At 38.4% G+C, this 23506-nt stretch overlaps 1 protein-coding gene across 1 annotated transcript in view; it reads right to left on the reverse strand.

Moving 5' to 3' along the window:
* The window catches only part of IBTK (inhibitor of Bruton tyrosine kinase), a 244926-nt gene that overhangs the window by 32955 nt on the left and 188465 nt on the right, over positions 1-23506 (reverse strand). Inside the window, exons 23-24 of the mRNA XM_053710478.1 lie at positions 18233-18396; positions 8608-8700 (exon numbers count right to left, since the gene is read on the reverse strand). Coding sequence (XP_053566453.1) covers positions 8608-8700; positions 18233-18396 — 257 coding nt within the window. The remainder of the gene's footprint in view (positions 1-8607; positions 8701-18232; positions 18397-23506) is intronic.

Genomic DNA, 23506 nt, shown 5'->3' on the forward strand with positions numbered 1-23506 from the left:
AGTAGCACTCAGAAAATTCACAGAAGGTAAATGCACGACCACTCCAACTATGCACATGCACCCATCTGCCCAGGTCATGTGCACATTTAGGGTTACCACTATAGCACCGATAAAAGTATAGTTTAGAGTAAAATAATTATTAAAAAAGGCTGTTTTTTTCACATAGGGAATTCATGTAAAAAAATCTTTTAGCAACATACAGCATTTTATTTTTACATTATAATATCCCTTTTTCATAACAAGATTATTATTGCAAAACTGCTTTCTATCTATTAAATGTGTTGCCATGTATTTTTAGCCACGAAAAAATGATTTCCATATTAACATATAAAGTTGTTGTTGAGTATCAAAACGTATGTGACATGACAAACCTTGGCACTAAATTTTTTTTCACACACAGGATATAGTAGTGCCCCCGGATTACCCTACAGTCCCCACATTATGGCGTTCCTTTGCTATTAGCCATTCTATACATTAGTGAATGTCCGTTCTCTTTTAATCAGTAAAGATTTCTTCAATGATATTCAATCACTAGAAGTCATAAACCATAAATACCAAAATTTATGCTTACCTGATACATTTCTATCTTTCCGGACATGGAGAGTCCACGTCATTCCAATTACTAGTGGGATATTCACTCCTGGCCAGCAGGAGGAGGCAAAGAGCACCACAGAAAAGCTGTTAAGTGTCACTTGCCTTACCCATAACCCCCAGTTATTCAGCCAAAAGAAAATGGAAAAAGCAGATAACACAAAAGGTGTAGAGGTGCCTGAGGTTTAGTAAAAAAATACTGTCTAATCTAAAGGGAGGGGTTGTGGACTCTCCATGTCCAGAAAGAAAGAAATGTATCAGGTAAGCAACGAATCATACTTCTCAAGCAGAGGGAAAGAGAAGTAGAAGTAGCCTTCTGACCCTTACACTTTCCAGAGAAACAAACAAACAGGGCAGAAGACTGGCAAAAATCTTTAGTAGCCTGTAGGTAGAATTTAAGAATGTGCACCACATCCAAGTTGTGCAACAGACGTTCCTTATGAGAGTAAGGATTAGGACAGAGAGAAGGAACAACAATTTCCTGATTAATATTTCTAACCGAAACCACCTTAGGGAGAAACCCCAATTTAGTACGAAGGACCGCCTTATCCGCATGAAAAATAAGGTAAGGCAAATCACACTGCAAAGTCGAGAGTTCAGAAACTTTCCAAGCAGAAGAAATAGCAATAAGAAACAAAACCTTCCAAGATAACAACTTAATATCTATGGAATGCATTGGCTTAAACGGAGCATACTGCAAAACTCTAAGAACTAGGTTAAGGCAACAGGTTTAAACACAGGCCTGATTCTAACCAGGACCTGACAAAAAGATTGAACATCTAGCACATCTGACAGACGCTTAAGTAAAAGAATAGATAATGCAGAAATCTGACCTTTCAGAGAACTGACTGACAACCCTTTCTCCAAACCATCCTGGAGAAAATACATAATTCTAGGAATCCTGACCCTACTCTAAGAGTAGCCCTTTGATTCACACCAATAGAGGTATTTACGCCATACCTTATAGTAAATCTTACGAGGAACAGGCTTCCGAGCCTGAATCATAGTATCAACGACTTACTCAGAAAACCCACGCTTAGCCAGAACTAAGCGTTCAATCTCCATGCAGTCAGCTTCAGAGAAACGAGATTTGGATGGAGGAAAGGACCCTGAGTTAGAAGGTCCTTCCTCATAGGTAACCTCCAAGGAGGAAGAGATGACATCCTCACCAGGTCTGCAAACCAGATCCTGCGAGGCCATGCAGGAGCTATCAGAATTACAAATGCTCTCTCCTGTTTGATACGAGCAATGACTCGTGGAAGGAGAGCAAATGGAGAAAACAGGTATGCTAGACCGAAATCCCAAGGAACCGCCAGAGCTCTGATAGATGCTCTGGCGGTTCCTTGGGCCTGAGGATCTCTTGACCTTGAACCGTACCTTTGAAGCTTGGCGTTCTGATGAGACGCCATCAGATCTAACTCTGGCACCCCCCACTTGATGGTTAACCTGGAGAACACCTCCGGATGGAGAGCCCACTCCCCAGGATGAAAGGTCTGTCTTCTCAAGAAATCCGCCTCCCAGTTGTCCACTCCTGGAATGTGGATGGCAGATAGAAGACAATTGTGAGCTTCCGCCCACTGCAGAATGCGAGTCACCTCCTTCATAGCAAAGGAACTCAGAGTTTCTCCCTGGTGGTTGATGCAAGCCACTGAGGTGATGTTGTCTGACTGGAACCTGATAAACCTGATAAACTGGGCTAAGGACAACTGAGGCCAAGCCATCAGGGCATTGAAGATCGCTTACAACTCCAAGATGTTTATTGAGAGAGAAGACTCCTCCCGAGTTCATAGACCCTGAGCCTTTAACAAGTCCCAGACTGCTCCCCAGCCCAGCAGGCTGCCACCCATGGTCACAATCATCCAGGAGGGTCTCCGGAAACATGTTACCTAAGACTGATGATCCTGAGGAATCCACCACGATAGAGAGTCTATTGTCAACTGGTCTAGATCTATCCTCTGAGACAGATCCGAATGATCTCCCTTCCATTGTCTGAGCATGCATAATTGCAGAGCTCTCAAATGGAATCAAACAAAGGGAATGATGTCCATGGAAGCGACCATTAGACCAATTACCTCCATACATTGAGCTACTGATGGCCAAACAGTAGTCTGAAGAGAGAGGCAAGAAGTCAGATGATTGCATCTTCAGACCTCCATCAGAAAAATCTTCATAGATAGGGAATCAATGATGGTCCCTAAGAAAACTACCCTTGTAGGTGGAACAAAAGAACTCTTCTCCAGATTCACTTTCCATCTGTGGGAACATAGAAAAGACAACAAGATCTCTGTATGAGAGTTTGCTTGTTGAAAAGATGGTGCCTAAACCAATATGTCATCCAAGTAAGGAGTCACCGCAATTCCCTGGGGCCTGACAACGACCAAGAGAGCCCCCAGAACTTTTGAGAAGATTCTGGGAGCTGTGGCAAGGCCAAACGGAAGAGCAACAAACTGAAAGTGCTTGTCTAGAAAAGCAAATCTCAGAAATTGGTGATGATCCATGTGTATGGGAACATGAAGATATGCGTCCTTCAGGTCTACGGACCCTCTTGGACCAAAGGGAGAATAGAACAAATGTTTTCTATTTTAAAGAATGGTACCCTGAGAAATTTGTCGACACTTCAGGTCTAAAATGGACCGAAAAGTTCCCTCTTATTTGGAAACCACAAACAGATTTGAATAAAAACCTAGGCCCTGCTCCCTAAGTGGAACTGGAACAATCACTCCCAGGGAGAAAAGGTCCTGAACGCAGTTCAAGAATGCCTCTCTTTTTACCTGGTCTGCAGATAATCTTGAGAGGAGAAATCTGCCCCTGGGAGGACAAGTCTTGAAGTCTATTTTGAAACCCTGGGATACTATGTCCACAGCCCAAGGATCTGGGACATCGCGTATCCAAGCTTGATGAAACAAGGAAAGTGCTGACTTAGTCTCAGATGAGGGCTTCTTTGATTGTTTCCCCTTATTCCAAGACTGATTGGGTCTCCAAGAGGACTTGGACTGCTCCGGCATGGAAGAGGAAGACTTCTGACCTTTGAAGCTACGAAAGGAGTGAAAATTAGAATTTTGATGCCCCTTAGGTCTATTCTTCTTGTCTTTTGGTAGAAAGGCCCCATTTCCACCCGTAATTTCAGAAATTATCTCTGCCAGACCAGGACCAAACAGGGTCTTACCCTTGTTAGGTAGCAACAGAAGCTTGGACTTGGAGGGAACATCAGCTGACCAAGATTTTAGCCACAAAGCCCTGCGGGCTAGAACAGTGAAGCCAGATATCTTGGCTCCCAGTCTAATGACTTGCATGTTCGCATCAGAAATAAAGGAATTGGCTAGTTTGAGGGCCTTAATCCTATCTTGGATCTCCTCCAACAGAGTTTCCTCTAAAACCAACTCTAACAAAGCATTACACGAATAAGATGCTGCACTTGCTACTGTGGCAATACAGACTGCAAGTTGCCATTGTAGACCCTGATGAACATACATTTTCTTTAAATAAGCCTCCAGCTTTTTGTCCATAGGATCCTTAAAGGAACAGCTATCCTCAATAGGAATTGTGGTTCTCTTAGCCAGAGTAGAAATAGCCCCTTCTACCTTAGGCACTGTGTGCCATGAGTCTCGAATGGAGTCAGCAACAGGAAACATCTTTTTAAAAATGGGAGACGGGGAGAAAGATATCCCTGGCCTATCCCACAGAGGAAGGAACATCATAGTATTTGTTAAGTTTACTAGATTTCTTAGGGTTGACAGCGACAGAAGAATCAGAGTCATCCAAACTAGCCAGTACCTCCTTTAACAGTACACAGAGGAATTCAAGCTTACATCTGAAGTTTACCTCTTTAGAGTCAATCAAAGGAATTATACTGTCTGAATCTGAGATTTCACACTCAGAAGCTACTGAAGTATCCTCCTCATCAGACTTAGGGTGGAGGTCAACATTCGCAGCAGCAGAGGTGACAGAGACCTTACTTTCAGAAAATTTTTAGATTTTCTCATGCACTTCCCCAACATGGGAAAAGCAGATAATGCCGCAGATACCGCAGAAGATATCTGTGCAGCAAAATCTGATGGCAAAAGAACTCCTCCAGGAGGTTGAGAGGAATTGCAGGGCACTGTATGTGATACCATTAAGGCTTGGGATGTTTGAGGAGAAAGCTGTGGCAGTGCCTGAACAGCATCATCCTGAGAGACATTGGGCTCAGAGGGCAACAATTTATCTTTACATTCAAGAGTTCTAGCTAAGCATGCAGCACAAAATTGCATAGGCAAAACAATTTGTGCCTCTAGGCATAATAAGCGTTTATCACAAGAAAGAGAGTCTTGATCCATATCATCCAATAAAAAATAATTGAGAAAAAAAGATTTTTTTTTTTTAAATCAAGACTACTGAATAACTATGAATAACGCTCTAAAAATAAGATAGCCTAACAAAATCAAAATCAGGCCCTCTACACCTCAGACAGACTGAGGTGTCCTACCTGATCTCCGGTAATAAAGCTGGTAGTGGGAAACGTCAAAAGGACTCTCCTGCCAATTGAGTGATCACAGGAGGCGTCAGAACACAGTTGACACCGCTCCGCTTAGAAATCTGAATGCGGAATAGTGGAAGTCACATGACCATCCTACAAGAAATTGTGCAGCAAAAATAGAAGCACGCGTTTCTGAAAACTGACCGTTTTATTTTAAAGACCCTTTAATAGTGAGCAGTGTTAGTCCTTCACTTGAGCCCAAATAATCCCACATACCGATAGAGTGTCTCTTTTAAACAAACCCATATTTGAAATAAAATTAAATACATGAGCCACAAATAAAAACAATAAAAATAAAAATAAGGGCTAAGCTTTATCTCCATAAAGAAAGGATTAACCCCTTAGATTCCTTAATCACATTTGTAAAGTGAATGCACCCTGCCTATAAATATTTTATATAAAGGATATAATACGTCCCAAATAAACACTGCAGCTAAATCTTCTTCAAGTGCACGTCTCCAAAACCTAGAAGACAAAAGCACTTACCAGCAATCTAGCTGTCCGGCAGGACGACAGCTTACAAGGTGTGAAAGGACACATACTACTCACAGAGACATGTAGAAAAAGAAAGAACAGAGTAACCAACTCTGGCTTTCTATGACTAGGGCAGCAAAAATGTTAGGAAACCAAGCAAGGACCACCTCACCACTTCCTAACTGCTTAAAAGCCACCACTACTCATACTTAAGAGATTGACGTGGACACAGCTAAACCCAAATCCTTGCTTGCAGGAAAAAGTACCCAAAAAGGAATCAATATCTTCAGACCCCGAATTTAACCTCCTCCATTGACAGAGACAAAGAGAATGACTGGGGGTTATGGGTAAGGGAAGTGACACTTAACAGCTTTGCTGTGGTGCTCTTTGCCTCCTCCTGCTGGCCAGGAGTGAATATCCCACTAGTAATTGGAATGATGTCATGGCCTCTCCATATCTTATAAAGAAAAGGGCTTTAACACCATCTATGATACAACATTATAATCTATTAAATGGGCCATCATGTGACCGTGAAATATCTTGTCACAGTGGTATCTTTAGCAATGTGACAGATTGAATGTATATGTTTTAAAACTCTCTGTGATGCACAGTTTCCCTCCCATATATTTTTGGAATAATCACGCATAACTTTAAGGGGTATCTGTGTCCCTTATTAGGAGGATAATCTATTTCAATGGACTAACATAAAACAACCAAGAGAAATTATCCTTTCAACTGATTCTTAAATTATAGATATGCACCTGTAAATCTTTCAGATATTATTTAAGAGTTAGCACAACACAATACTAAATGCAAGTCAATAGATAATAAATACAAAGTCATGTGATCAGGGGGCTGTCAGAAGTTGCTTAGATACAAGGTAATCACCGAGGTAAAAAGTATATTAATATAACTGTGTTGGTTGTGCAAAACTGGGGAATGGGTAATAAAGGGATTATCTATCTTTTCAAACAATAAAAATTATATTGTAGACTGTCCCTTTAACTGTATATCCTGAGATAAGGCCAAATTCTGAAATCAAAGCCATCACTTTTGGAATATTGATGGTGGGATCTTGTAAATATAAGATCATGTCATCCTTGAATAAGGAAACATGTGTCACGGCTCTACGTAGGCCTTCTGTATGTGTAGGTATTTTAACAGCTAGGGATTTAATGGTTGAATGAATAAGAGCTGAGAAAGGGTACAGCCCTGCCTCGTACCTCTCTGAAGCATAAGAATCAAAGGTTGTGGCGAGCTGTAAATGTTTTGAATGGCTTGAGTAAACGATCCCTTAATACCAAACTTATCGAGAGTAGTAAATATATGGTACCAAAGATTCTTGTTGAATGCCTTTTCAGCATCAACCAATAAGGCACATGAGTCAGGGGTTTTTTCACTAGTTGAGGCAGCGTTTGCCTACTCTTGTGTTAAACTTACAGAAAACAGTATCGACACAATTCCACACATCTTTGTATCTAAATTCTGTTATTATATTGGCAGATTCTGTCTACTCAACTAAAATTATTGTGTTATTAGAATTCTTCAGTGTATATTAACATATAGGGCTAAATTACAAGTTGAGCGCAAAATATTGCTTCTGAAAAAGTGATATTTGCGCTCAACTTAGTAATACCAGTGCATATGTGCACTGGTATTACAAGTGAGGTGCAATGCGAATGCAACCTCGCTTTCACATTGTATGGAAGCATTTTCGCTTACAAAAGCAAGCTTCCATATGCTCCAATGGAAGCCTCCTTTTTATGCCATGAGCCAGGGCATGAGAAATAGAGCAGTGAAGGGGGTACGTTGCGCAGCGACGGGCAGCAAAATTAAAAATATATGTATATGAATATATACATATATATTTATGTGTTAATAAGTGTATAAACACATACAAACACATCAACATATATGTATATAAGCATATACATATATATTTACTGGAAACACACAGTTCCCATACACCGCAATGTAAAGGAACTTTTCAGTGCTATTTTTTTCTAACACCACCCGCCAACTTTAGCCCCCAAAAACTGCTTAGTACAGGGTTTTGTTTTTTTTAAAAAAATGCTATTTTTTTTTTTTTAAAAAGGAACCTCACATGCTATTTGGGGGCTATTGGGGGACATTTAAAAAATTAACCAGAGGTCTGATCTCTGGTTAATGTTTTGAGCGCTAATTGCTACCGCAAGCTCCTGGTAGCAATAACCAGCCACTTGTAATGGCTGATTATTTACAGCGTGCCTGTAAACGCGCACATTTGCCCATTTTGCGAGCGTGAAATAAATTAACGTTCCACTTGTAATCTAGCCAATAATATGAAGAAACAGTATTTAAAATAGTATACATTAGGGATTGTTCTATGTAAAATAAAATATTCAGGCAGCAGGATTCCCATGCTAAAAGTAGACCAAACCTTTAAAGACTACTAGAGAGAGATCACAGTTCTTTATTGTGCAAATTAAAAACACAACACATTTTCAGTCTGGAAAAGAGATATGATCCTAAAATAGAGCTATGAAGAAAAGATGCAAGTATTTCATACTTAAAGGGAAAGTAAACCTACAAAATAATGTTATATAATTCTGCACATAGTGCAGAGTTATATAACATTAGCTTAGTGCCACATTTATAGATCAAAGGATTTCAGAGATATTTTTTCAAAAAATTGGATTTTCCTGAACTCCGCTCAAGGCTCTACTGAGCGGGTCTTTTTTTGCATAGGTGCTTCGCGGGCACGCTGTCTAGTCCCAGGGCGCCCGATTGTGCCATTAAACTGAATGTAGCTCGCTCCCGCTAAAAGACCGCTAAAAGACCCACTCAGTAGAGCCTTAAACGGAGTTCAGGAAAATCCAATTTTTGAATAAAATATCTCTGAAATCCTAAGCTAATGTTATATAATTCTGCACTATGTGCAGAATTATATAACATTATTTTATAAGTTTACTGTCCCTTTAAATATGTACAGATGCAAGAGAGCATGACAATGAGAATGAAAAAGTATATAACATAACAATACTAACCCCATATTCAGCTTCACTGCTGCTCCACACTTCTGTATATTTTCTTCTATTTTCATAATAGTTCTGAGGTCCATAGCTGTAGGACTGACTGGACTGCACACAAGAGTAAAGAAATTACTTTAATGATCATTTGTGACAATCAGCAAAACCATACACTGTGAATTCCCCCCTTTTTAAATATATTTTTATAAACATTTCCATGTAACAGAAAACGATAACAACGAGATAGAAAAGTGATACAATAAATGTCAAAATAATATTGCATAGCTCCGTGAACAAGTTCATTTACAAGAAATAGAAAAAAATAACACATTAGAAATGCAGTTTAGCGAATGGAACACGTAGGTACTAAGAGAGGATATGATGAACCCCATACTGATCAGTGTGTAGTGGTCTTTACATCAAATTATAGTAAGAGAGAAAAGGGGATTAAAAAAAATACATATATTTCCCAACCAACTGCTGCCTCAGTTTTGTGTTCATTACCCAATCCCAGTTGCTCCATATCTGTTCAAAGAGAGTTAAGGAGTTTAGGATTGTAAAATAATACTTTTCCATAACATGTATGTATTTTAGAATATCAACTGCCTACTCCCATACAGCCAACTCCCAACACAGGGGGCTTTAAAGTGCTTCCATGATCTGGAAATTCTCAGTTTAACTGCAATAAAGAAGTAGATACAGAAATAACCTTGATGTTTCCTGAACTTAGGAACTCCTAAATTAAGAACCTTTCCTCCCTCCTTCCATTTTTTTCTCCCATGTCGTGGATGAGAATATTGCTATGGTGATAAATTGATAAATCCACAATTCTTTTTAATCTAAAGGTAAGGTCTTATGTGGTCAGATTTTATCTGTGGGGTGACAGTAGAGCGCTGGTATAAAGGAGATACCACACACTTACAAATGAGAAGATCCTTCGTTCTCCTCAGAAATTTAAGTGAAAAAAGGGGGGAGTGGGGTAAGTGCGCTAAAAAAGCTAAAGGTATCAGAACAAAGTATATTTTTATACCTTAATTTCCGATATATATATTATAATAGTGAATGGAAATTAATTAATAAAACTTCATTTTTTAATGAAATAAACCAATTGTTAATAAAGGTGTTTCTTTAAGAGTGAATTTAAACTTTGTGTAAGTGATATAGAAAAGTAACTGAAATTGTTGCTAACGAGGTGATGTGAAAAGTAACTAAAATTGTTGCTAATAAAATAATGTGAAAAAAATGTGTCATAAACAGTGTTTGGAATTTATTATGTTTGGAAATATCCTATATTTAGGATAATACAATACTTAGAGGCTAGGTAGAAAATGTAGTACCAATAGCAATATTGAGAATATATATTTATTGGTCCAGACTAAAAATTAGCAGGATCCAAGGGACCTAACAGATAACCCTTATATAGTAAATGCACACAGATGTTAAGAATCTTACAAATTTATTTTTGATTAAAAATATTACATATAACAATTATATAGGGGACGTCTCCCCAATTGCACAGCCTAAAGTTTCTCTAGAGTCATAAAAATCATAAAAATCTAAAAGACTTCTATAAAACAATCTATGTGATGAACAGCGAATAATAAAAACTATATATCATATAGGCACAGTAGTTAACTCTCGTAATAGCTTTTGGTGTGATAGATTCTTTTATCCAGACTTAGTTATTTTTGTATCACCTTAAATTTTATATGTGGATCATAAAAAAGTCTCTATGTAAGTTCCGTAATAGATAGTAATATCACACAGAGGTAGTCTCAAAAGTCTCTATGTAAGTTCCGTAATAGATTGTAATATCACACAGAGTTATATTTTCTAGGGGTAGTTGTACTCTCCCTTCAGATGTGGTTAAGACAAATTTAAAAGCTTACTTTCTTTAAGTCCTGGAGGAGCTTCTGGAGCTTGTGTCCGCCGGCTATTTCTCAGCCGAGTCAGTGCGCCGCATGGATCTTGGCGTCTGACGTCACCGGTAAATCTTCCGGTTGTCAAAAAGGAAGAAGAAACTCTCAGCTTAAGTGTATATTTTATCCAAATAGGATTTGGGAAATAAATTCTTTGTGAGTCAGATGAAATTATACCCTGCACCTAGTGCCAATGCACGCAGGGATATTTAGACTCCGGTATTGATAATTCAGGACGTAATAGAATAACCCGGGTTACCTCAAATGTTCGTTAAAAGTTGATTTGAGATTCAGATGTCCTTATCTGTAGTAGGCACAGTCACTTAGATCGACGCGTTTCACTCACCAGGGAGCTTTATCAAGATGCAGGTGACTGGCAAAGGTGTTCTTAAATAGGCTGTGGATAATTCTGATTGGTCCTTTTCAGATACTTTTTTATAAAGGTGGAATTGCAGGTTTTTTCTCATACAGGTATCGTATTCCTTGTCCATGTTCAAAGGCTTAAGGTGGAAGTGTTTCGATTCCAAAGAAGACTTTTTAACTTTTTTAACTCTGTGGGTCTTTTTCTGATGTTTGATTCATTTTTCTTATTTAGTTTCCTATTATTCTAAATATCGAATGATATTTTGCAGGCCAGCAAATACTAGTTATTGTTCTTACTATATGTTCTATATCATATATTTACTTACATTATATATTATAAAAAACAGATTTTAATCCATTGTAATTAACATTGTCCCTCCTGTAAGGATGTAACGGCTGTTTATAAACATGTTTTACTTGTAATATTTACATCTGCTTTGCAAAAGGTATAGTTACATATTCTCAGATTGCTATTGTTATAAGTTAGGGTTTGTGTACTGAATTGGAGTTGATTTGACACATTTTATGTTAGTACTATTATAATTCAAAAAGGAAAGGTGAGAGATCTAGTTCAGAGTTCAGGCCTTTAGGATGTAGAGTATCGTATTTATAGATCATTTCGGCTTCCTTTATCAGCAATTTCTTTTCTAGGTTGCCACCTCTCCAATGTTTATGTACTTTCTTTATGGCCCAGTATTTTAAGTGTTTAGTATTTCCTTTGTGAACTGTTTTAAAGTGTTTGTATAAGTGGGTGTCGTCCTTACCATTTTTTATATTACCAATGTGTTCTCTTATGCGATCCCTTACCATTCTTGTAGTTTCTCCAAAGTAAAAAAGGTTGCAGGAGCACTTTAAGATGTAGATTATATTTTTATTGGTACATCTTATGATATCCTGAATAATGAGGGGTTTTGTATCCTTATTAATTTCGATTTTTTCCACTTTACTACTATGACTGCAGGCTTTGCATGTATAGCAGGGAAAAAATCCCATGATATCTTTGCCTGTTAGATCTTTTTGTTTATGAATAATTTTCTTTGTTTTTTTCAATTCACTAGGGGCTAGGAGTGTCTTTAAATTGGCAACTTTTTTGAATATAAATACGGGGTTATTGGAGATTTTGTCACCTAATATATCATCTTCCTTAAGGAGATGCCAGTGTTTTTTTATTGCTTTTTTTATGATATTTTGATCAATACTGTAATCTGTTATAAACGGAATTTTTATTTTATCGGTATTGTTTTCCATTGGTCTTTCCTTGTATATTAATAGGGACTCCCTATCCGTATTTTTTGCTCTATCTTTGGCTTTCTCTGTGATATCTTTTTGATAACCCCTAATTTTAAACCTTTCTATTAGGTGTTATCAAAAAAATATCACAGAGAAAGCCAAAGATAGAGCAAAAAATACGGATAGGGAGTCCCTATTAATATACAAGGAAAGACCAATGGAAAACAATACCGATAAAATAAAAATTCCGTTTATAACAGATTACAGTATTGATCAAAATATCATAAAAAAAGCAATAAAAAAACACTGGCATCTCCTTAAGGAAGATGATATATTAGGTGACAAAATCTCCAATAACCCCGTATTTATATTCAAAAAAGTTGCCAATTTAAAGACACTCCTAGCCCCTAGTGAATTGAAAAAAACAAAGAAAATTATTCATAAACAAAAAGATCTAACAGGCAAAGATATCATGGGATTTTTTCCCTGCTATACATGCAAAGCCTGCAGTCATAGTAGTAAAGTGGAAAAAATCGAAATTAATAAGGATACAAAACCCCTCATTATTCAGGATATCATAAGATGTACCAATAAAAATATAATCTACATCTTAAAGTGCTCCTGCAACCTTTTTTACTTTGGAGAAACTACAAGAATGGTAAGGGATCGCATAAGAGAACACATTGGTAATATAAAAAATGGTAAGGACGACACCCACTTATACAAACACTTTAAAACAGTTCACAAAGGAAATACTAAACACTTAAAATACTGGGCCATAAAGAAAGTACATAAACATTGGAGAGGTGGCAACCTAGAAAAGAAATTGCTGATAAAGGAAGCCGAAATGATCTATAAATACGATACTCTACATCCTAAAGGCCTGAACTCTGAACTAGATCTCTCACCTTTCCTTTTTGAATTATAATAGTACTAACATAAAATGTGTCAAATCAACTCCAATTCAGTACACAAACCCTAACTTATAACAATAGCAATCTGAGAATATGTAACTATACCTTTTGCAAAGCAGATGTAAATATTACAAGTAAAACATGTTTATAAACAGCCGTTACATCCTTACAGGAGGGACAATGTTAATTACAATGGATTAAAATCTGTTTTTTATAATATATAATGTAAGTAAATATATGATATAGAACATATAGTAAGAACAATAACTAGTATTTGCTGGCCTGCAAAATATCATTCGATATTTAGAATAATAGGAAACTAAATAAGAAAAATGAATCAAACATCAGAAAAAGACCCACAGAGTTAAAAAAGTTAAAAAGTCTTCTTTGGAATCGAAACACTTCCACCTTAAGCCTTTGAACATGGACAAGGAATACGATACCTGTATGAGAAAAAACCTGCAATTCCACCTTTATAAAAAAGTATCTGAAAAGGACCAATCAGAATTATCCACAGCCTATTTAAGAACACCTTTGCCAGTCACCTGCATCTTGATAAAGCTCCCTGGTGAGTGAAACGCGTCGATCTAAGTGACTGTGCCTACTACAGATAAGGACATCTGAATCTCAAATCAACTTTTAACGAACATTTGAGGTAACCCGGGTTATTCTATTACGTCCTGAATTATCAATACCGGAGTCTAAATATCCCTGCGTGCATTGGCACTAGGTGCAGGGTATAATTTCATCTGACTCACAAAGAATTTATTTCCCAAATCCTATTTGGATAAAATATACACTTAAGCTGAGAGTTTCTTCTTCCTTTTTGACAACCGGAAGATTTACCGGTGACGTCAGACGCCAAGATCCATGCGGCGCACTGACTCGGCTGAGAAATAGCCGGCGGACACAAGCTCCAGAAGCTCCTCCAGGACTTAAAGAAAGTAAGCTTTTAAATTTGTCTTAACCACATCTGAAGGGAGAGTACAACTACCCCTAGAAAATATAACTCTGTGTGATATTACAATCTATTACGGAACTTACATAGAGACTTTTGAGACTACCTCTGTGTGATATTACTATCTATTACGGAACTTACATAGAGACTTTTTTATGATCCACATATAAAATTTAAGGCGATACAAAAATAACTAAGTCTGGATAAAAGAATCTATCACACCAAAAGCTATTACGAGAGTTAACTACTGTGCCTATATGATATATAGTTTTTATTATTCGCTGTTCATCACATAGATTGTTTTATAGAAGTCTTTTAGATTTTTATGATTTTTATGACTCTAGAGAAACTTTAGGCTGTGCAATTGGGGAGACGTCCCCTATATAATTGTTATATGTAATATTTTTAATCAAAAATAAATTTGTAAGATTCTTAACATCTGTGTGCATTTACTATATAAGGGTTATCTGTTAGGTCCCTTGGATCCTGCTAATTTTTAGTCTGGACCAATAAATATATATTCTCAATATTGCTATTGGTACTACATTTTCTACCTAGCCTCTAAGTATTGTATTATCCTAAATATAGGATATTTCCAAACATAATAAATTCCAAACACTGTTTATGACACATTTTTTTCACATTATTTTATTAGCAACAATTTTAGTTACTTTTCACATCACCTCGTTAGCAACAATTTCAGTTACTTTTCTATATCACTTACACAAAGTTTAAATTCACTCTTAAAGAAACACCTTTATTAACAATTGGTTTATTTCATTAAAAAATGAAGTTTTATTAATTAATTTCCATTCACTATTATAATATATATATCGGAAATTAAGGTATAAAAATATACTTTGTTCTGATACCTGTGGTCAGATTTTAGTCATAGGTCATTAAACACTAAATACAACTCAACACTAAATACAACTCATGCTCATCCCTCTAATTATGGGTGCTACCATTTTGGAACCTAGGTTTCACTGCAGGTATCTGAAGGAGAGTTGCTGCACATCTACAAAAGCACATCAGCACTGGAATGCAGCGTCAGCTACAATTCAACATGGCAGCACCCACGACTAGAGGGAGGTAGGGAATAACCTTATTACAATGCTTACAAAAATGTGTTTAATATTGTCGCTTTAATTAAAGCAATGAAACATAAGGGTGCCACATTACCAAGTACATTTTGAAACAACCTTCCCAAAGTATAAGGCGTATATGAACACTCACAGAAGTGGAGCACCACCAGGTGCTATGATCACAGGCTGGATCTTTACAGTCATCAAGCAGACTAATCTGCACACAACTGAGAAGTCAAAACTACCTCAACCTTCTTAATTGATACTGCCAGGAGTAAACCAATCCACAATAGCAAGTTACTGCAACTTCACATAAATTTATTAAAAACAGTGTTATACAGCTATACATATGTTGTTTCCTCAGCCATAACTGTTTTTTAAATTTGTTCTTAACACTGTTTTTAATAAATTTACATTATATTGCAAATTGGCTATTGTAGATTGGTGCACTCCTGGCAGTATAGAGTAAGATTGAGGTTTATTTTGGCACCTCAGTTGTGAGGAGATCAGTCTGCTGGATGGCTGTGAAGTTCCAGCCTGCAATCACAACACCTGGTGGTGCTCCACTTTTGTGAGTGTACATACGCATTCTACTATAGGAAAATGGTTTCAAAATGAACCTGCCCATGTGGCGCCCTTGTGTTTTTTTGTTTTAATAGAATTTATCTACATTAATTGAGCCAACATCTCGCTACAAGGAGCTGCCTGGGATTCACAAGAAACTGATCTTCCACGATGATCTAGACTGTTACAGATGTCTTTGCATCTTTAAGGAATGTGAGATCTTCCAGGTGATCACTTTATAGATTTTGGACTGTATGTATTATTTTTATATTGTGACATATATTAGACAATAATTGTTTTTGATTATATTTACCATCTATGTTGGAGGGTGCCCCTATGAATTGTGTTTTTAGATAATGTCCCTTTAAGTCCTAATTATATTAAGTTCTCTCCACTTCTGCAGTAATGAATCTGGTAAACCTATGAGCAATCCAGAGACAGATTGGACTGAATTCTCAAATAATAACATTATCTAATTTAAATGACCCTACGATGGTGTGGAGGGATCCAGATAAAATTTATGAGATTGATGCCAGAGGGTAGAAATGCTTGCTCCAGTTCCTGCCATCTGCTCATGTGGTTGAGATCTCCCCACTGAGAAATATATGTCAATATAGCCAACTCATAACAACGAAACACACTAGGCAAGGCTACTCCTCTAATTTCATAAGGGTACTGCACAATCTTATAAGCTTCAGATGGGAACCTTCCTTGTCTCTGAAACTGTAGTAATACCTGCTTAGGGATTGCTATAAGTAGACATCTAAACAGGTATGAAAGCTAAAGGGATATGAAAAACTCAAACATGTTCTTTTGTGATTCAGACAGAGCCTACCATTTTATTCCTTTTCCAATTTACTTCTATTATTAATTTTGCTTTGTTCCAATGATATTCTATGTTGAAGAGATACCTAGGTAAACATCTGGAGCACTACATGGTAGGAAATAGTGCTGCCATCTAGTGCTCTTGCAAATGGATAACAGTCTTGCAAAATTACTGCTATATAGTGCTTCAAAAATGGGCCGTCTCCTAAGCTTAAGTCCCTGCTTTTCAACAAAAGATACCAAGTGAACAAAGAAAAATTGATAATAGAAGTAAATGAGAAAGTTGTTTAAAATGACATGCTCTATCTGAATCATGGAAAAAAAATGTTTGGCTTCATATCCCTTTAAAGCAGAAACCTCATCTTTAAAGCTGCTACCCTTTCCAGCCAAGAGACCGTAAAAAAGTATTGATAATCTGTCTCAGAGTTCTTCATAACAAGACTCAGCTCTTTGAGGGGCTACTAGGGATTCTGCTTGCTTGACAGTAAGTTTAGGGAGATGGAGAGATTGCAGGAAGATTCTAGTCACTAAAAGGGACAGTAGCGAGGGAGATATCCTCTCTAAGACTATATAGAGAAGTATAATACTCTAAGAATTGTTGTCCAAATAAATTAGTGGTAGAAAGTTTTAGTCCTTTAAAGCGCATGAAACAGATTCCTTATGTAAGCATGTGTTGCCATAGTATGTTAGTGTTTTTTGCTCTATAATAGAAGATGGGACTTCAGTTGGTTGATTTAAGCAGCTAAAGTTGGTGTGGGAGAAGTCCTGCTTAAGTTTTTGCCTAATTTGCTATCCCAGACTATATTAAATCCCCCAACCGGGATTAAAGATGCTTTTTTTTATTTTATTATGATCCCCTATTTTGCAGAATGATGTTGCTTCAGTAAAAGTAAATAAATAAATAGAAAGGTTAAGACAGAGGTGTTTTCCAAGCAAGTCATTTTGGAACTTCTAACACTATTTATGACCGTTTACCACTGGAGTAGGCTGAAACACCTTCCTGAAGTCTGAAGACATGGGAAGCCCCATCTCTTCCTGTTTGATTCACTTCATGCATGGTCAAGAAAGAATATATATGGAAACTAAACCATTGTTAGGCATAATATATTTTTTTTAATCTTACATTCTTGTAAATCAGATCAGTATTGGTGGGTCAGTACCAAAACTAAATCTTAGGAAGAAAAAAAGAGAGTGTAGAGAAATGTTTCCTACTTCTTGAGGAAGTCTGAAAGATCTGAATACTAAATGCTACTTGCACTGACGCAAACACACTGAACTGGTGGAATATAGCAAAGACATAAGACCATGTAGCTGCCGTATATAACTGCTCTAAAATGTAACAACCACCCATGTAGAATAAGCAAAAATGCAAAAATGACATCTAAAACATTAGAAAATGCAATTTTCCATTACTGACAAATTAGGGCAAACCATTTATTGCATTATAATGTCTTCCTAATAAGAATGGTCCTTTTTCTTGCTCCAGAATGAATGGAAAAAAATTAAATTAGATCTTTAGATTTCAAGAGTAGCTTCCAGCAATATTTGGGATCTGATAATATCAAACTTATTTAAAAGAGCATCTTGTTTGTTCTGAGTATACAGAGATAATAAAAGAACCATAACTAGTCAAGTAGAAACCACCTTCAACAGAAATGGACCTTCCCCTCAATGCAAGACAACAAGTAATAAAATGCGTGATTTATTGATGACACACTAATTGTTTTATACCACTTTAAATATGCAAAATATTTTAAAAAATAAACATATCACATAAAAAAGTACCTGAGAGGCGTAGAGACCCAATTAGGTGAGCTTGCAAATGTAGCAGAGTTATTTGGGAGAACTTCTGGTGAGGAGGTATTAGGTTTTGGTATCTTCTTGCTGGGAGTTATTCTCACAACTGATGGTGAGCTGCTGGCACTAACAGCACCAACTTTATCTTTAACCTAAGAAAGATAATACATATTTTGAGAATAAAAACTATGGTCTTATGTTATTAAATCTCTCATATTTGTGTAGAAATCCCAACATGCCTTTATCTTAACATGTCTATAACTGAAGTAATTTCCCGAGCCTGCTACGGTAACTGCCCAGTGTTGCACACTGTAACATATTCTATTCAATATCACAATTATATTGAAACTTTATATTGCATAAAACAAAGTGGCATTAGGTAGTTACAAATTTAAAACAAACAACTAGTGCAATCTATAACAGATAATTGGAAGTGGCATATTTAATATAAGACTTGTTTTCTTAAAAGATAATAAAATGTCAATTAAGGAGAGAAATACTGAGTTACAGCTGTTGTGCATTTTGTCCAAGATATGTACATAGGAGAAATGTATTTGCCTTACACTATTTCTAGCTACTACACAGACAGAAGAGGGTTTTATGTCCCTGTAAAGGGGCATAATACTCATATGCTAAATCACTGCAAAGTGATGCAGCATACCTGTAAAAAGCTGACAAGAAAATATCACCTGAACATCTCTATTTGTAAATAATTTCCTCAGCTCACCAGAGCAAGTGCTGTGTAAACAGTTATGCTTTAGCTGGAGGTATAAAAAAAAAAAAAAAAACAAGGGAAGAAACGAACAGCAGCCAATAAGCATCAGCGGTGCTGAGGTCATGAACTGTGATCTCATGATGTTTCATAGTAAACTTCCTTAAACTGAATAGGGAAATAACATGAGTGTGCATGAGGCACGATCCCTTGCAAGTCCTGGCACAGACATACTGATTTGCTGCTTAAAGGGCCAGTAAACCTAGAAAATAATGTTATATAATTTTGTACATAGTGCAGAAATATATAACATTATATTAGCGCTAGCTTTATGCAACATAATATTGCGGTTAAATTTTTATTAAAAAAAGAGGGTTCTCCAGACCCGCCCTCTGTGATCCACTGAGCGGGTCTGTTTTTTTCACTGAGCGCATCTGGGCAGCTGTCTAGTCACAGCCCGGCCCGATCGCGCCATTACACTCAATGTAGCTCGCTCCCGCTGTCAGACAGAGCAGGAGCGAGCTACATTGAGTGTAATGGCGAGATCGGGCCGGGCTGTGACTAAACAGCTGCCCAGATGGGCTCAGTGAAAAAAACAGACCCGCTCAGTAGATCAGAGAGGGCGGGTCTGAAAAACCCTCTTTTTTTAATAAAAATGTAACCGCAATATTATGTTGCATAAAGCTAGCACTAATATAATGTTATATAATTCTGCACTATGTGCAGAATTATAAAAACATAATTTATGCTTACCTGATAAATTTATTTCTCTTGTAGTGTATCCAGTCCACGGATCATCCATTACTTGTGGGATATTCTCCTTCCCAACAGGAAGTTGCAAGAGGATCACCCACAGCAGAGCTGCTATATAGCTCCTCCCCTAACTGCCATATCCAGTCATTCGACCAAAACAAACAGAGAAAGGAGAAACCAAAGGGTGCAGTGGTGACTGTAGTTTAATTAAAATTTAGACCTGCCTTAAAATGACAGGGCGGGCCGTGGACTGGATACACTACAAGAGAAATAAATTTATCAGGTAAGCATAAATTATGTTTTCTCTTGTTAAGTGTATCCAGTCCACGGATCATCCATTACTTGTGGGATACCAATACCAAAGCTAAAGTACACGGATGATGGGAGGGACAAGGCAGGGATTAAGCGGAAGGAACCACTGCCTGAAGAACCTTTCTCCCAAAAACAGCCTCCGAAGAAGCAAAAGTATCAAATTTGGAAAATTTGGAAAAAGTGTAAAGCGAAGACCAAGTCGCGGCCTTGCAAATCTGTTCAACAGAGGCCTCATTTTTAAAGGCCCAGGTGGAAGCCACAGCTCTAGTAGAATGAGCTGTAATCCTTTCAGGGGGCTGCTGTCCAGCAGTCTCATAGGCTAGGCGTATTATGCTCCGAAGCCAAAAGGAAAGAGAGGTTGCTGAAGCTTTTTGACCTCTCCTCTGTCTAGAGTAAACGACAAACAGAGTAGATGTTTGACGAAAATCTTTAGTAGCTTGTAAGTAAAACTTCAAGGCACGGACTACGTCCAGATTATGTAAAAGACGTTCCTTCTTTGAAGAAGGATTAGGACACAATGATGGAACAACAATCTCTTGATTGATATTCTTGTTAGAAACCACCTTAGGTAAAAACCCAGGTTTGGTCCGCAGAACTACCTTATCTGCATGAAAAATCAGATAAGGAGAATCACATTGTAAGGCAGATAACTCAGAGACTCTCCGAGCCGAGGAAATATCCATCAAAAAAAGAACTTTCCAGGATAAAAGCTTAATATCAATGGAATGAAGGGGTTCAAACGGAACTCCTTGAAGAACTTTAAGAACCAAGTTTAAGCTCCACGGGGGAGCAACAGGTTTAAACACAGGCTTAATTATAACCAAAGCCTGACAAAATGCCTGAACGTCTGGAACCTCTGCCAGACGCTTGTGCAAAAGAATAGACAGAGCAGAAATCTGTCCCTTTAAGGAACTAGCTGATAATCCTTTGTCCAAACCCTCTTGGAGAAAGGACAATATCCAAGGAATCCTAACCTTACTCCATGAGTAAGTCTTGGATTCACACCAATAAAGATATTTACGCCATATCTTGTGGTAGATTTTCCTGGTGACAGGCTTTCGTGCCTGTATTAAGGTATCAATGACTGACTCGGAGAAGCCACGCTTTGATAGAATTAAGCGTTCAATCTCCATGCAGTCAGTCTCCGAGAAATTAGATTTGGATAATTGAAAGGACCTTGTATTAGAAGGTCTTGTCTCAGAGGTAGAGTCCATGGTGGAAAGGATGACATGTCCACTAGGTCTGCATACCAGGTCCTGCGTGGCCACGCAGGCGCTATCAGAATCACCAATGCTCTCTCCTGTTTGATCTTGGCAATCAGTCGAGGGAGCAGAGGAAACGGTGGAAACACATAAGCCAGGTTGAAGAACCAAGGCGCTGCTAGCGCATCTATCAGCGTCGCTTCTGGGTCCCTGGACCTGGATCCGTAACAAGGAAGCTTGGTGTTCTGGCGAGGCGCCATGAGATCCAACTCTGGTTTGCCCCAACGATTAATTAATTGAGCAAACACCTCCGGATGGAGTTCCCACTCCCCCGGATGAAAAGTCTGACGACTTAGAAAATCCGCCTCCCAGTTCTCTACGCCTGGGATATGGATCGCTGACAGGTGGCAAGAGTGAGACTCTGCCCAGCGAATTATCTTTGAGACTTCTAACATCGCTAGGGAACTCCTGGTTCCCCCTTGATGGTTGATGTAAGCCACAGTCATGATGTTGTACGACTGAAATCTGATGAACCTCAGTGTTGCTAACTGAGGCCAAGCCAGAAGAGCCTTGTATATTGCTCTTAACTCCAGAATATTTATTGGGAGGAGTTTCTCCTCCTGAGTCCACGATCCCTGAGCCTTCAGGGAGTTCCAGACTGCACCCCAGCCTAGAAGGCTGGCATCTGTTGTTACAATCGTCCAATCTGGCCTGCTAAAGGACATACCCTTGGACAGATGGACCCGAGATAGCCACCAGAGAAGAGAATCTCTGGTCTCTTGATCCAGATTTAGTAGAGGGGACAAATCTGAGTAATCCCCGTTCCACTGACTTAGCATGCATAATTGCAGCGGTCTGAGATGCAGGCGCGCAAATGGTACTATGTCCATTGCCGCTACCATTAAGCCGATTACTTCCATACACTGAGCCACTGACGGGCGTGGAATGGAATGAAGGACACGGAAAGCATTTAGAAGTTTTGATAACCTGGACTCCGTCAGATAAATTTTTATTTCTACAGAATCTATAAGAGTCCCTAAGAAGGAGACTCTTGTTAGTGGGGATAGAGAACTCTTTTCCTCGTTCACTTTCCAGAACTATCTCTGTATCTCACTTTCCAGAACTATCTCTGTATGAGACTTGGCAACTTGAAAGCTTGACGCCTGTATCAGGATGTCGTCTAGATACGGAGCCACCGCTATGCCTCGCGGTCTTAGAACCGCCAGAAGTGAGCCCAGAACCTTTGTAAAGATTCTCGGGGCTGTAGCCAACCCGAAGGGAAGAGCTACAAATTGGTAATGCCTGTCTAGAAAGGCAAACCTTAGAAACCGATGATGATCTTTGTGAATCGGTATGTGAAGGTAGGCATCCTTTAAGTCCACTGTGGTCATGTACTGACCTTCTTGGATCATGGGTAGGATGGTCCGAATAGTTTCCATTTTGAAAGATGGAACTCTGAGGAATTTGTTTAAGATCTTTAGATCCAAAATTGGTCTGAAGGTTCCCTCTTTTTTGGGAACCACAAACAGATTTGAATAAAAACCCTGTCCTTGTTCCGTCCGCGGAACTGGATGGATCACTCCCATAACTAGGAGGTCTTGCACACAGCGTAGGAATGCCTCTTTCTTTATCTGATTTGCAGATAGCCTTGAAAGATGAAATCTCCCTTGTGGAGGGGAAGCTTTGAAGTCCAGAAGATATCCCTGACATATGATCTCCAACGCCCAGGGATCCTGAACATCTCTTGCCCACGCCTGGGCGAAGAGAGAAAGTCTGCCCCCTACTACATCCGTCGCCGGATAGGGGGCCGTTCCATCATGCTGTCTTAGAGGCAGCAGCAGGCTTTCTGGCCTGCTTGCCTTTGTTCCAGGACTGGTTAGGTTTCCAGGCCTGCTTAGATTGAGCCAAAGTTCCCTCTTGTTTTGAAGCGGAGGAAGTTGATGCTGCACCTGCCTTGAAATTTCGAAAGGCACGAAAATTAGACTGGCCTTTGCTTTGGCCCTGTCCTGAGGAAGGGTGTGACCCTTACCTCCAGTAATGTCAGCAATAATTTCCTTCAAACCAGGCCCGAATAAGGTCTGCCCCTTGAAAGGAATGTTGAGTAATTTAGACTTCGAAGTCACGTCAGCTGACCAGGATTTAAGCCATATCGCCCTACGCGCTTGGATGGCGAATCCGGAATTCTTAGCCGTTAGTTTAGTCAAATGAACAATGGCATCAGAAACAAATGAGTTAGCTAGCTTAAGTGTTCTAAGCTTGTCAATAATTTCAGTCAATGGAGCT

This window comes from Bombina bombina, chromosome 4 (assembly GCF_027579735.1).
Source record: "Bombina bombina isolate aBomBom1 chromosome 4, aBomBom1.pri, whole genome shotgun sequence".
Taxonomy (NCBI): domain Eukaryota; kingdom Metazoa; phylum Chordata; class Amphibia; order Anura; family Bombinatoridae; genus Bombina; species Bombina bombina.